Raw genomic sequence first — 16,049 nt, 5'->3', positions numbered from 1 at the left:
TGTACGCCTAAAGCTACCTCCCTTCTCCCACCAGCTCCATCAGAGTGGTACTTCAACCAGGGCTGGACAGCAAGTGAACACTAGCAGCTTTGCTGTCATTGTCTTAGTGGTGATTGCAGTGGCAAGTGAGTGGGGAAACCAGTAGTTGCAGGTCTGAGTGTCAGGCAAGCAGTGGACCAGCAGAACAGTTGAGGGTTTATCAGGGAGCTCCTGGATGCAAGACAATGAAAGGGGGCTTGCTAAGCTCTCCACATGTCTTGGGTTGACTAGAGGCTGTGATGTGCACAGCAGAGACTGGAGTGGACCCAAGCCATCCACATCTTTGGCCGATGGAGACTGAGTTCATGTGCAGAGATAAGAGAGCCCACACAAAGTATAAACCAGGACAGTCTTGAAAAGAGCTTAAGTAGGAATGTACTTCTCAGTCCACACACAAGTAAATCAGATTAACAACCAAAAATCATTTAATGTAATACACCATATCTTATGAACTGAATTATGTCCCCTTCAAATTTATATGTTGAAAATCTAACTCCTATTGTGATGGTACTTGGAGATGGGGCCTTTGGGAGGTAATCAGGTCATGAGGGTGGAGCACTGGTCCAATGGGATAAGACCAGAGAGCTCTCTCTCCCTCCACCATGTGAGGTCACAGGGAGAAGGCAGCCACCTACAAGCCAGGAACAGTCCTTACCAGCAACAGAATTGGCCAGCACCTTGACCTTAGACTCCCAGTCTCCAGAAGTGTGAGAAAATAAATTTCTGTTTTTTTAAGCCACCAAAATACCAGTGTGTGGTATTTTGTTATGGCAACCTGAGCTGACTAAGACACATGAATAGAATTCAAGGCAAAAAAAGATATCTCAGAGACACAGAAAAAAATTTGACAAAATCCAACACTCATTCATGATAAAAACTTTCACCAAACTAGGAATACAAAGGAACATCCTCCTTCAGATAAAGGGCATCTGTGAAAATCCTAAAACTAATAACATCATAATAAATGGTTGAAACTAAAGCTTTCCCTTTAAGATTGGGAACAAGGCAAAGGTGTGCACTTTGGCTTCTGTTCAGCATTGTATTGATACCAGTGCAATAAGACAAAAAACAAAAAGACACCTCCCATTGGAATGGAGGAAGTCAAACTGTCTTTATTCAGAGATGACACAATCCTAAGTGTAGAAAATACTAAGGAAATCCAGAAGAAAATTACTAGAATAAATGAGTTTAGCAAGGCTAGGTGTAAAAAAAAATCAATATAAAAATGAGTTCTATTTTTTACATGTTAGCAATAAGCAAACCGCAAATGAAATTAAGACAATTCCATTCATAATAGCACCAAACAGAATAAGATATTTAGGAATAAATGTAAAAGAAATGAGGTAATTGGTGAAAAAATTAAAAATGATCTAAGTAAATGGAGAGTTCATAAGATTTAATACTGGTAAGATTGTGTGTTAGTTTCCTAGGGTTTCCTTAAAATACTACAAACCATGTGATTTAAAACAAAAGGAATTTATTCTCTCTCAGTTCTGGAGGCTAGAAGTCTGAAATCAAGGTGCTGGCAGTCTATGCTTCCTCTGAAGGCTCAAGGGAAGAATTCTTCCTTGACTCTTCCTAGCTTCTCATGGTTGCTGTCAATCTTTGGCGTTCCTTGGCTCATAGCTGCATTGTTCCAATCTCTGCCTCTTTCACTGCATGGTGTTGCCCCATGTGTGTCTCTGTATTCAAATTTCTATTTTCTTATAAGGACACCAATCAATGAATTAATCCAGTTTGACTTCATTTTAACTTGCTTACATTGTCAAAGACCCTATAATAAGGTCACATGCACAGATTATCAGGGGATAGGATTTGAACATATCTATCTGGGGGACACGATTCAACCCAGCAAATGGCAATACTTCACAAACTGATTTATGGATTCAATGCAGTCCCTGCCAAAACCCCAGCTGGCTTTTGCAGAAGTTTAGTTGACCCTAAAATATGTACAGAAATTCAAAGGGTCTAGAATAGACAAAACAGTTTTGAAAAAGAAAAAAGTTGGAGGACTTATATCACCCAATTCCAAAACTTACTATAAAGCTACAGTAATAAAGACAGTGTAGTATGTAGTATTTGTGTAAGGACAGGCATACAAGATTAATGAAACAACTGAAAACCTGTAAATCCTTATACGGTAAATTTGTTTTTGACAAAGTTGCCATGACAATTCAATAGGAAAAGAATAATCTTTTCAACAAATGGTGACAGGACAGAAGAATATATTCGTAGGCAAAAACAAAAAACAAAAAAACAAACTTAGATCCTTTCCTCACAACATATACAACAATTTACTCAAAGTGGGTCACGAATCTAAGTGCAAGTACTAAAAGTGCTAGAAGAAAACAGAAGAGAAAAGTATATCTTTGGGTTAGGCAAAGAGTTCTTAGATATGACATCAAAAGCATGAGTCATGAAAGAAACAAAAAGCTAAAATGGACTTCATTAAAATTAAAAATATTTTGAGTTTCAAAAAACATCACTCAGAAAATGAAAAGATAAGGTAGGGTCTAGAGGAAAATATTTGTAAATCATTTTTCTGATGAATAAGTTGCATGAGAAATACACAAACAACCCTGAGGATTTAATAAGAAGACAAACAATCCAATTTAAAAATGGTTAAAAGACTCAAATGAGGGGCTTCCCTGGTGGCGCAGCGGTTGAGAATCTGCCTGCCAATGCAGGGGACACGGGTTCGAGCCTTGGTCTGGGAAGATTCCACATGCCGCAGAGCAACTAGGCCCGTGAGCCACAATTGCTGAGCCTGCGCGTCTGGAGCCTGTGCTCCGCAACAAGAGAGGCCGCGATAGTGAGAGGCCCACGCACCGCGATGAAGAGTGGCCCCCACTTGCCGCAACTAGAGAAAGCCCTCACGCAGAAACGAATACCCAACACAGCCATAAAAAAAAAAAAAAGACTCAAATGAATATCACAGAGGCATACAAATGGCTAAAAAGCACATGATAAAATGCTCAACATCGTTAGTCACTTGGGAAATGTAAATCAAACCATAGAAGACATTACTACCTACTCTCTAGGATGTCTACAATCAAAAAGACAAACAATAACAAGTGTTGGAAAGGATGTGGAGAAACTGGAACACTTAAACACTGTTATGGGAATATAAAACGATACAGCCACTTTGGGAAATAATTTTGCAGTGTTTTTAAAGGTTAAACCTAAGGTTACCATATAAACCAGACCTTCCACTCCCAGAAATCTACCAAGAAGCGTGAAGAAAGCTCATATGAGAATATTCACAGCAGTTCATTATTCATACTAACCAAAAACTGGCAACAATCCAAATGTCATCCACTGGTGATTAAGCAAAATGTGGCCATATCCATACAATGGAATACTATTCATTAATTAAAAGGAATAGAATATGGACACATGCTACACATGGATGAACCTCAAAAACATCATGAAAGAAAAGCAGACACAAAAACTGGATATTGTATAATCTCATTTATATGAAATGTCCAGAAGGGCAAATTTATACATACAGTAAGTAGATCAGTAGTTGTGTGGGGCTGGGGTGAGAGCAGGCATTGACTGCAAAAAAACTGGGCTTGAGGAGAACTTCTGGGGTGACGGAAATGTTTTAAAACTGGACTGTGGTTGCATAACTACATATCTACTAAAAATCAGTGAACTGTACATTCAGGATGGAGGAATTTTATGGTAAGTTATATATCGATAAAGCTGAAAAAATGTGACGTTATTGCTGCACTACAAGAGATGTGTCAAAGACGCCACAGCAAAGGAGAAAAGGGCAACCAACCAACTCTGCCTGTGTAAGTGGGGAAGAAGCCAAGGACAGAGAGGGACAGCAAGGCAGAAAGGAATACACAGATTTATTTCCTCAACAAATATCTATTGTCTACTCTGTTCTAGGTGCCTGAGAAATCAGAAGCAAAGCCTACCCCTGTAAAACTCCTATGTTAAAGGGAAGCCAGGAAATAAACAATAACAAACATAATAAACAAGTTAAATGCATAGTACGTACAGAGAATATTTGCATTTAATATTAAATGACGAGACTCCTCAGGCACAAGGCGAAGGGCAGGTGCAGGACACAGGACGTGCCACTGAAGAACTAGGGAACGTGGTTCCACGGTGTTCCGTGAGCCCTGCCCTGGGGCTGTACAGAAAAACAGCCAAAGACGGCAACAAAAAGGTCAAAGTAGGAATCAGAAGTGACACTCACTGTTTCATTTAATTATTCTGCACCACGTAGGTATTTTCACTGGTACAGATGAAACTGAGATTGGGGCATTTGCCTGGCAAAATGATAGTAACAGTATGTACTGAAGATGGTCTTTATTGGACTAACAGTGCCTGGCGCGTAGTGAATGCCCTGAAAATGCTTGCCTTTATGTTTATTATTGATATTATGGTGTCACAGTGCCTAAATTACTAAGTTCTATAATCTACCCAGAAAGCTATACAAAATGAATCAAGAAGAGATATAAAAAAAGATTTGCCTCCTTCTCTTGCAAAATGCTCCGTGCAGGAACAATCACAGAAGTGTATTTCTAATCCTTAGGGCATGGGTTCATAGCACTGCAGTTCTCTCCTCCAGAAATACCTTTATAGCCCTTCCTTAAATTTATGGACAGTTTTAAAAATTATCTAAAGCTTTCTTTCTTAGGCCACCAACTCAGTGCAGACAAAGGGAAAGCCTATCAATAACAGAATACTCCACAGAGGTTATTGTGAAGATTGAGTTAATATATGTATGCACTAAAGGGTTAACTCAGGAGGCCTGGGTTGCCCAAACCCTGAACATCTCAAAGATCTTCAGGACTGGCCCTTGACTGGCTCCTAAGATATCCTCTGAGCCCTTGGAATATCCTGCTAGTACAGTATATTTGTATGCCATTCTTTGGGCCACACTGTATCAGCCTGACCAGACAGTTTATGCTAACAATGTGACTTATGGTGAATGATTTTGTAGGCCTGAAGTCCTTGGTTTGACCTCTGGGAGTGCTGGAGATTGAGTAGCTAAGGTCAGCCACATGGGCACTGCATATCCATGTGACTGACCCCCAAAAAAACCCTGGACACCAAGACTCAGGAGAGTTTCCCTAGTTTGCAACATTTTGTCACTGGGAGAGTTCAGTGCATCCCCATGCAAGTTCACTGGGAAGGGACATCTGGAAGCTTGTGCCTGGTTTCTTCTGGACTTCACCCCATGCCTTTTCCCTTTGCTCATTTTAAATCTGTATCCTTTCACTGTAATAAACCATAACAGTAAGGAGAGCAATTTTTTTTTTTTTGGAGCTCTGTGAATCCTTCCAGTGAATCATTGAGCCTAAGGGTGGTCTTGGGGATCCATGATCGAACATGGAAGTCCTTAGAACAGTACCTGGCATCTAGTGAGCAATATATGGATAATTATTATTGCCAAGTGCAGAGAAGTCATTTAAAAGTTTAAGGACAGCCAGATAGTGCTATTATTTCTGCCAATCTCTGATCTCAATTTCCATAATAGGTTGGGGCTAAGATGATTAAACAAGAACATACTTCTTCTTTCATCACAAGCTTGAGACACACTGGATTTGATGGCAACACTTAAGTCAATTTCCAGGAGATTCTGGTTCTAGTCAGTGGACAATACTAAAACAGAATGAATGTTTAAATGTTAATAGAAACAGGCTGACAATAATCAGATTAGAAACAGTAAAATACAGAGATCTCACAATATAGCATACCTTGATTTCCTTTATGCTTGGAAGTGATGCATTTAGAAATTCCTCAGTTAATCTCTTCCAACTAGCAGCTTTGCTGAGATCAGAATGAATGATGAATTTTTCATAAATCCTAAAACATTAAAAAAAATCAACTGATAACTATAAAGCTATATTAATAAAAAGGTCTATAAGAAAATTCATATATATCTGAACATGCACACATATATACACACATGTAAACTTACTTACCCTTCTATTGTCTTTTCTACTTTGTGGCTGTTGACATCTAAGAAACGATGAAATCTAAAAGAGAAAATGTAATTCTTATAACAATCTTGTCATATAGCTAAGCAGATTAGTCTCACAGCCCTGCACATCTCCCCGACACCCGATTCTCAGCTATATGTCTCCAGTGAGTGTACCTCTCTCCCTGTTATCACCTCTATCATTCATGCAAACAACCACTGAATCTGAGAGACTGCTCAAGCATTCTTTCCACAGGACACAGGTTGTCCTGAGCTACCCAACCCTGTCCTCTGGCTTCTCTGTCTTTTCATAATGCCCTGCATCCAAGTCCAGCACAACACATTCTATAGCAGGGGTTCCTAATCTGTTTATGCCAGCAAAGCCCAGTGAATCCTAGGGACCCCTTCTCAGGATAATGCTTTTAATCATAAAATGAAATACAAAGGAAGCCAAGCATACTGAAATACAGTTGTGAAATATTTTTTTACAGTTTGTGATACAGTAAGAAACATATATCTTTGTTACAGCATTAAATAACAAAATCTAGCAGTGGGTTCATAACTATGTAACAGTAAATAACATTTAAAAATATCTGCAATAACTACAATATGGCAGTGAAATATGTGATTTCTGCTGGTGACACAGTCATACAATAAGCAACTACTTGTTGCTTTCATTCATAGTTGAAGGAAATGCTACTTTTTAGTTAGAGGTTAGTGTAATTTTTTTCTTGTCCAAATCCATAACACCTGAATTCTATCTTCAGGCCCTCAGGTTAAGAAGTCCTATTCTATATCATATGTAATTAATTTTTGTCTGTCTTACTGAAGGACAGAAGCTTTATTTCACCTATCTATGAATTTCTAAGGCCTAGAATGTGGTCACAGTTTTTTAAAAAACAAACATGAATTGTTCATTTTTCTGATGGATTAAAGCATCATGAAATTATAGTACAGCTCACTCACCTCTTGTTTTTCATCTTTTAGTATCAAAGCCACACAATCTGTACTTAAAAGAAGTAAATTATACTACTAAATAACATATCTAATTCTAACCCAATAAATGGCTGACTGGAATACCACTTTACTTATAATAATTTAGTTTCTCAATGTGCAAAAGTAGATAATAACTGCTAATGCCTCTCCCAACTCTAAAATGATGTCCACTTACCTACTGTCATTTAGAAATATTAATAGAAAAATTATTTGAGATACAGCATTTAAATATCTCTATTTATATCACCTATTCAGGCATTGTTATATTTATAAGTTACATTTAAGAACTGAGTATTTTATTTCAGAAACTTGGGGGGGCTGTTAGACTCATCTATTCTTATTATAAACCAAGTAGGCACTTTATGATCATTAAGGTTGATAATCAAGATTACAGATTTTGCAAAACTGTTTACTATTCAAGAAGATTTCTATTGGGGATTAACCAAGATGGCGGAGTAAAAGGACATGCTCACACTCCCTATTGCGAGAGCACTAGAATCACAACTGTCTGCTGGACAATCATCGACAGGAAGACACTGGACTTCACCAAGGAGGATACCCCACGTCCAAGGACAGAGGAGAAGCCACAGTGAGACGGTAGGAGGGGCGCAATCAGAGTAAAATCAAATCCCATAACTGCTGGGTGGGAGACTCACAGACTGGCAAACACTTATACCACAGAAGTCCACTCACTGGAGTGAAGGATCTGAGCCCCACGTCAGGCTTCCCAACCTGGGGGTCTGGCAACGGGAGGAGGAATTCCTAGAGAATCAGACTTTGAAGCCTGGTGGGAATTGATTGCAGGACTTCGATGGGACTGGGGGAAGCGGAGACCCCACTCTTGGAGGGCACACACAGAGTGGTGTGCGCATCGGGACCCAGGGGAAGGAGCAGTGACCCTGGGAGAGACTGAACCAGACCTACCTGCTGGTGTTGGGGGGGTCTCCTGCAGAGGCGGGGGGTGGCTCTGTTTCACCGTGGGGACAGGGACACTGGCAGTGGAGGTTCTGGGAAGTGCTCCTTGGCGTGAGCCCTCCCAGAGTCTGCCATTAACCCCACCAAAGAGCCTAGGTAGGCTCCAGTGTTGGGTTGCCTCAGGCAAAACAACCAACAGGGAGAGAACCCAGCCCCACCCATCAACAGTCAAGTGGATTAAAGTTTTACGGAGCTCTGACCACCACAGCAACAGTCAGCTCTACCCACCACCAGAGCCTCCCATTAAGCCTCTCAGATAGCCTCAACCACCAGAGGGCAGACAGCAGAAGCAAGAAAAACTACAATCCTGCAGCCTGTGGACAAAAAAACCACAGTTACAGAAAGATAGATAAGATGAAAAGGCAGAGGGCTATATACCAGATGAAGGAACAAGGAAAAAACCCAGAAAAACAACTAAATGAAGTGGAGATAGGCAACCTTCCAGAAAAAGAATTCAGAATAATGATAGTGAAGATGATCCAGGACCTCGGAATAAGAATGGAGGCAAAGATTGAGAAGATGCAAGAAATGATTAACAAAGACCTAGAAGAATTAAAGAACAAACAAACAGAGATGACCAATACAATAACTGAAATGAAAACTACACTAGAAGGAATCAATAGCAGAATAACTGAGGCAGAAAAACGGATAAGTGACCTGGAAGACAGAATGGTGGAATTCACTGCTGCAGAACAGAATAAAGAAAAAAGAATGAAAAGAAATGAAGACAGCCTAAGAGACCTCTGGGACAACATTAAATGCAACAACATTCGCATTATAGGGGTCCCAGAAGGAGAAGAGAGAGAGAAAGGACCAGAGAAAATATTTGAAGAGATTATAGTTGAAAACTTCCCTAACATGGGAAAGGAAATAGCCACCCAAGTCCAGGAAGCGCAGAGAGTCCCATACAGGATAAACCCAAGGAGAAACACGCTGAGACACATAGTAATCAAATTGGCAAAAATTAAAGACAAAGAAAAATTATTGAAAGCAGCAAGGGAAAAACGACAAATAACATACAAGGGAACTCCCATAAGGTTAACAGCTGATTTCTCAGCAGAAACTCTACAAGCCAGAAGGGAGTGGCATGATATACTTCAAGTGATGAAAGGGAAGAACCTACAACCAAGATTACTCTACCCGGCAAGGATCTCATTTAGATTTGATGGAGAAATCAAAAGCTTTACAGACAAGCAAAAGCTAACAGAATTCAGCACCACCAAACCAGCTCTACAACAAATGCTAAAGGAACTTCTCTAAGTGGGAAACACAAGAGAAGAAAAGGACCTACAAAAACAAACCCAAAACAATTAAGAAAATGGTCATAGGAACATACATATCGATAATTACCTTAAACATGAATGGATTAAATGCTCCAACCAAAAGACACAGGCTTGCTGAATGGATACAAAAACAAGACCCATATATATGCTGTCTACAAGAGACCCACTTTAGACCTAGGGACACATACAGACTGAAAGTGAGGGGATGGAAAAAGATATTCCATGCAAATGGAAATCAAAAGAAAGCTGGACTAGCTATACTCATATCAGATAAAATAGACTTTAAAATAAAGAATATTACAAGAGACAAGGAAGGACACTACATAATGATCAAGGGATCAATCCAAGAAGAAGATATAACAATTATAAATATATATGCACCCAACATAGGAGCACCTCAATACATAAGGCAACTGCTAACAGCTATAAAAGAGGAAATTGACAGTAACACAATAATAGTGGGGGACTTTAACACCTCACTTACACCAATGGACAGATCATCCAAAATGAAAATAAATAAGGAAACAGAAGTTTTAAATGACACAATAGACCAGATAGATTTAATTGATATTTATAGGACATTCCATCCAAAAACAGCAGATTACACGTTCTTCTCAAGTGCACGCAGAACATTCTCCAGGATAGATCACATCTTGGGTCACAAGTCAAGCCTCAGTAAATTTAAGAAAATTGAAATCATATCAAGCATCTTTTCTGACTACAACGCTATGAGATTAGAAATGAATTACAGGGGAAAAAACGTAAAAAAGACAAACACATGGAGGCTAAACAATACGTTACTAAATAACCAAGAGATCACTGAAGAAATCAAAGAGGAAATCAAAAAATACCTAGAGACAAATGACAATGAAAACACGACGACCCAAAACCTATGGGATGCAGCAAAAGCAGTTCTAAGAGGGAAGTTTATAGCTATACAAGCCTACCTCAAGAAACAAGAAAAATCTCACGTAAACAATCTAACCTTACACCTAAAGAAACTAGAGAAAGAAGAACAAACAAAACCCAAAGTTAGTAGAAGGAAAGAAATCATAAAGATCAGAGCAGAAATAAATGAAATAGAAACAAAGAAAACAATAGCGAAGATCAATAAAACTAAAAGCTGGTTCTTAGAGAAGATAAACAAAATTGATAAGCCATTAGCCAGACTCATCAAGAAAAAGAGGGAGAGGACTCAAATCAATAAGATTAGAAATGAAAAAGGAGAAGTTACAACAGACACCACAGAAATACAAAGCATCCTAAGAGACTACTACAAGCAACTCTATGCCAATAAAATGGACAACATGGAAGAAATGGACAAATTCTTAGAAAGGTATAACCTTCCAAGACTGAACCAGGAAGAAACAGAAAATATGAACAGACCAATCACAAGTAATGGAATTGAAACTGTGATTAAAAATCTTCCAATAAACAGAAGTCCTGGACCAGATGGCTTCACAGGTGAATTCTATCAAACATTTAGAGAAGAGCTAACACCCATCATTCTCAAACTCTTCCAAAAAATTGCAGAGGAAGGAACACTCCCAAACTCATTCTATGAGGCCACTATCACCCTGATACCAAAACCAGACAAAGATACTACAAAAAAAGAAAATTACAGACCAATATCACTGATGAATATAGATGCAAAAATCCTCAACAAAATACTAGCAAACAGAATCCAACAACACTTAAAAGGATCATACACCACGATCAAGTGGGATTTATCCCAAGGATGCAAGGATTCTTCAATATACGCAAATCAATCAATGTGATACACCATATTAACAAATTGAAGAAGAAAAACCATACGATCATCTCAATAGATGCTGAAAAAGCTTTTGACAAAATTCAACACCCATTTCTGATAAAAACTCTCCAGAAAGTGGGCATAGAGGGAACCTACCTCAACATAATAAAGGCCATATATGACAAACCCACAGCAAACATCATTCTCAATGGTGAAAAACTGAAAGCATTTCCTCTAAGATCAGGAACAAGACAAGGATGTCCACTCTCACCACTATTATTCAACATAGTTCTGGAAGTCCTAGCCACGGCAATCAGAGAAGAAAAAGAAATAAAAGGAATACAAATTGGAAAAGAAGAAGTAAAACTGTCACTGTTTGCGGATGACATGATACTATACATAGAGAATCCTAAAACTGCCACCAGAAAACTGCTAGAGCTAATTAATGAATATGGTAAAGTTGTAGGATACAAAATTAATGCACAGAAATCTCTTGCATTCCTATACACTAATGATGAAAAATCTGAAAGAGAAATTATGGAAACACTCCCATTTACCATTGCAACAAAAAGAATAAAATACCTAGGAATAAACCTACCTAGGGAGACAAAAGACCTGTATGCAGAAAACTATAAGACACTGATGAAAGAAATTAAAGATGATACCAACAGATGGAGAGATATACCATGTTCTTGGATTGGAAGATTCAGTATTGTGAAAATGACTATACTACCCACAGCAATCTACAGATTCAATACAATCCCTATCAAATTACCAATGGCATTTTTTACGGAGCTAGAACAAATCATCTTAAAATTTGTATGGAGACACAAAAGACCCCGAATAGCCAAAGCAGTCTTGAGGGAAAAAAACGGAGCTGGAGGAATCAGACTCCCTGACTTCAGACTATACTACAAAGCTACAGTAATCAAGACAATATGGTACTGGCACAAAAACAGAAATATAGATCAATGGAACAGGATAGAAGGCCCAGAGATAAACCCACGCACCTATGGCCAACTAATCTATGACAAAGGAGGCAAAGAGATACAATGGAGAAAAGACAGTCTCTTCAATAAGTGGTGCTGGGAAAACTGGACAGCTACATGTAAAAGAATGAAATTAGAACACTCCCTAACACCATACACAAAAATAAACTCAAAATGGATTCGAGACCTAAATGTAAGACTGGACACTATAAAACTCTTAGAGGAAAACATAGGAAGAACACTCTTTGACATAAATCACAGCAAGATCTTTTTTGATCCACCTCCTAGAGTAATGGAAATAAAAACAAAAATAAACAAATGGGACCTAATGAAACTTCAAAGCTTTTGCACAGCAAAGGAAACCATAAACAAGACAAAAAGACAACCCTCAGAATGGGAGAAAATATTTGCAAACGAATCAACAGACAAAGGATTAATCTCCAAAATATATAAACAGCTCATTCAGCTCAATATTAAAGAAACAAACACCCCAATCCAAAAATGGGCAGAAGACCTAAATAGACATTTCTCCAAAGAAGACATACAGACGGCCACGAAGCACATGAAAAGGTGCTCAACATCACTAATTATTAGAGAAATGCAAATCAAAACTACAATGAGGTATCACCTCACACCAGTTAGAATGGGCATCATCAGAAAATCTACAAACAACAAATGCTGGAGAGGGTGTGGAGAAAAGGGAACCCTCTTGCACTGTTGGTGGGAATGTAAATTGATACAGCCACTATGGAGAACAATATGGAGGTTCCTTAAAAAACTAAAAATAGACTTACCATATGACCCAGCAATCCCACTACTGGGCATATACCCAGAGAAAACCATAATTCAAAAAGACACATGCGGGCTTCCCTGGTGGCGCAGTGGTTAGGAGTCTGCCTGCCAATGCAGGGGACACGGGTTCGAGCCCTGGTTTGGGAGGATCCCACATGCCGCGGAGCAGCTAAGCCCGTGAGCCACAACTACTGAGCCTGCGCGTCTGGAGCCTGTGCTCCGCAACGGGAGAGGCCGCGATAGTGAGAGGCCCGCGCACCGCGATGAAGAGTGGCCCCCACTTGCCACAACTAGAGAAAGCCCTAGCACAGAAACGAAGACCCAACACAGCCATAAATAAATAAATAAATTTATAAAAAAAAAAAAAGACACATGCACCCGAATGTTCATTGCAGCACTATTTACAATAGCCAGGTCATGGAAGCAACCTAAATGCCCATCAACAGACGAATGGATAAAGAAGATGTGGTACATATATACAATGGAATATTACTCAGCCATAAAAAGGAACGAAATTGAGTCATTTGTTGAGACGTGGATGGACCTAGAGACTGTCATAGAGTGAAGTAAGTCAGAAAGAGAAAAACAAATATCGTATATTAACGCATGTATGTGGAACCTAGAAAAATGGTACAGATGAGCTGGTTTGCAGGGCAGAAGTTGAGACACAGATGTAGAGAACAGACATATGGACACCAAGGGGGGAAAACTGCGGTGGGGTGGGGATGGTGGTGTGCTGAATTGGGCGATTGGGATTGACATGTATACACTGATGTGTGTAAAATTGATGCCTAATAAGAAATTGCAGTATAAAAAAACAAACAAACAAAACAACTAATACTAAACTTTCATTGGGTTATTTGTATGGAAATATGTTAATATAAATGTTTTAGACATTACATGAAATTTCTAAAAATCTTATATGTTCTGGTATAATGTTATAAGTCATAATCCTAGTTATTACTTTAAAATGTATATCTCAGAAATAACTAATTTTCTTGTCAACTGCATTATTATGAACTTTCATCAAATCTTTAACTGTAGTCATTTTTAAGTCTTTTGTCATTTACAGACAGTTCTGGGTGTGCTCTGATGCTTTTGCAAATATGTTCCTATAAAAGGGTTTCATCTTCAAGAAATTCATGGAAAAGACTGACAAGTACAGGTTTCTGGTAACTGACTGTACTGCTGAACTGAATGAATAAGCATTTTCAGAACTCTAATGAAAAACTGATGAACTCATAAAAGTGCTAACAAAAGATCAAGATGAAAAAAAAAATTACATGGGACTGAGTGAACTGATGAGGATGAGTATAATTTTTGTGACTTTCTGTCTGAATTAAAAAAAAAAAATCCCACAAGGACACAGAGGCAAAGAATATACAAATCAATTTTCACTGCAAAGTAAAGGAGCTGTTACAGTGGAGGATTACTGGACTGAATGTCAATATTATGACATAGTATGAGTGTGTTTCATGTTTGGTAATTGCAATCATTGTTGCTTTTGTTGTGGTCATCCATGTACAATGCTTGGTGTCAGTCTATTCATCTCTTGTAAAAATAAAATACAGTGTGTGTGTGTGAAAAAAAAAAACACAACAGAAACCTACAAGGGAGAACGACATCTGAATGATCATTAAAATGATTAACTATCCCAAAAAAAGGTGACTTTAAAGATAAAATGATATGAGGGAAGCAAGGCCATTGGGAATACTTTGGAAAATGACCAAGAAAAACTAGATCCCATAACTAATAAGAGTGGGTTCTTGTTTGCTTTGTATTACAATTGCAGTTTCCAGTTTCATGCGTATATGGGCATTTTCCTCAATTAAATTTTTAGCTCTTTTGGGAGAAGGGCTATGTCTTATGTTTGCTTTGAATAAGATAAATAGCAAGTACTTCAAAAATACTCAATTAATTGAACTGAAAAAAAAGAAGATTTCTATTGAAATTAAACAGGTAGAATATTAACAATGACTAACATTCTTCTAATAATAATTTTTTAAAAATAATAATTTAATTACAGGTAATGATCAAAACAGTATCGTCTAATTTACATGTTCCATAAAGAAAAACGGGAGCTCTGACTTCACCTAAGTACCTAAACTGAATAAATCTTTAAAAATTAATTACATGAAAAACTGTATTAGAAGTTACATTAGGCGGCCTGGTGTGCTCTATGCCAAGAACTGTTCTAGGTGCTGGGATAAGAAATGAACAAAACAGACGAAGATCCCTACCCTAGTGGAACCTGTATTCTGCATGAAGGTGGGGGAGGAGACGACAAACAGTAACAACAGGTAAGTTATCCAATGTGTCATGCTACGCGTTTTGGAAAAAGAAAAAGAGCAGGGTAAAAGAGATCTGGAGTGGCCCGAGCAGGGAGGGAGAGTCAGCGAGAATACAGTTTTAAATAGGGTATGACCATTATTTTGCTCTAAAACTTTACTCACCCATCCATTCAAAAAATTGTTTGATGGGCAGTGGCCCGCGCTAAGCGCAGTGGGCGGGGCAGGGAACTGGACAGACAGAACCCTTCCCTAGGGGCGCACTTCTAAGACGGGAGGACGACCCCCAGCAACCCACAACCCACTGTTTGAGCTTGCGTGTGTCACCGCGTCGGGGACCCAGAAGGCGCGAGGTCACCAAGCAGCTGGAGCTGCAAGGCGAGCTGGGGCTCTGCCGGTCGCGCCACGCGCCCCACACCTCGCCAGTCCCCTTCCCGTCCCCGGCTCCGGTGCCGCGCCCGCACCTGAAATTGGACCAAGCGAAGTGCAAGGCGAGCTGGAAGTTGGGGTCCGCCTCGTCATGGACGCCCGCCACAAGGCGGACGAGCTCGCGCACATCGCGTTCTTGCCTTCGGTCCAGCCAGCTCCAAGACGGAGCCGGAGACGCCATACCTCCGGCACTCCCACAGCCCTTCGCGAGGTCGCGCTCGCTCTCGCGAGTGTTCGAGCTACCGCCTAGTTGAGCGAGGCTGCGGCCTCTCTCGCGAGAGTTCGCGCTGCAGTCGCGTTAAGTCTGGGCTCTGGTTTTTGTTGGTGGTTTGGGTGTGTGTTCTCCAGTCTCACCTGGTTAAGTTTAGGAACGTCTTAAAAGGGGTAGCCGTTATTATTAGTTTTATTAATAATAGTCTCTGGCTAACCTTGGTTGATGGTTTAACTCCTAATGTTTTGAGAGCAGCCACTTCTCATTCGGTGTATCTGTTTGCACCTGCACTTTCAGGTACCATAATCCGTTAGTTGCCCATTCTTCTCTAAGCTTCAGTTTCTCCTAGA

At 39.4% G+C, this 16,049-nt stretch overlaps 1 protein-coding gene across 5 annotated transcripts in view; it reads right to left on the bottom strand.

Moving 5' to 3' along the window:
- TUBGCP5 (tubulin gamma complex component 5) overlaps positions 1-15,690 on the bottom strand; it is a 57,481-nt gene extending 41,791 nt beyond the window's left edge. For 2 of the 5 annotated variants that reach the window (XM_007182898.2, XM_057551586.1), the window contains exons 1-3: positions 15,524-15,690; positions 5,988-6,041; positions 5,760-5,868 (exon numbers count right to left, since the gene is read on the bottom strand). In XM_007182898.2, coding sequence (XP_007182960.2) covers positions 5,760-5,868; positions 5,988-6,041; positions 15,524-15,669 — 309 coding nt within the window. In that variant the 5' untranslated portion in view covers positions 15,670-15,690. Of the gene's footprint in view, positions 1-4,051; positions 4,187-5,571; positions 5,665-5,759; positions 5,869-5,987; positions 6,042-15,523 lie in introns of those variants that run through there. The other 3 variants (XM_057551585.1, XM_057551583.1, XM_057551584.1) reach the window with 3 other exon arrangements.
- Between the last annotated feature and the right edge of the window lie 359 nt (positions 15,691-16,049).

Source organism: Balaenoptera acutorostrata, chromosome 8 (assembly GCF_949987535.1).
Source record: "Balaenoptera acutorostrata chromosome 8, mBalAcu1.1, whole genome shotgun sequence".
Lineage (NCBI taxonomy): Eukaryota > Metazoa > Chordata > Mammalia > Artiodactyla > Balaenopteridae > Balaenoptera > Balaenoptera acutorostrata.
Note: the sequence above shows the minus strand (reverse complement) of the source record. Positions and strands in the feature narration are given on the sequence as shown.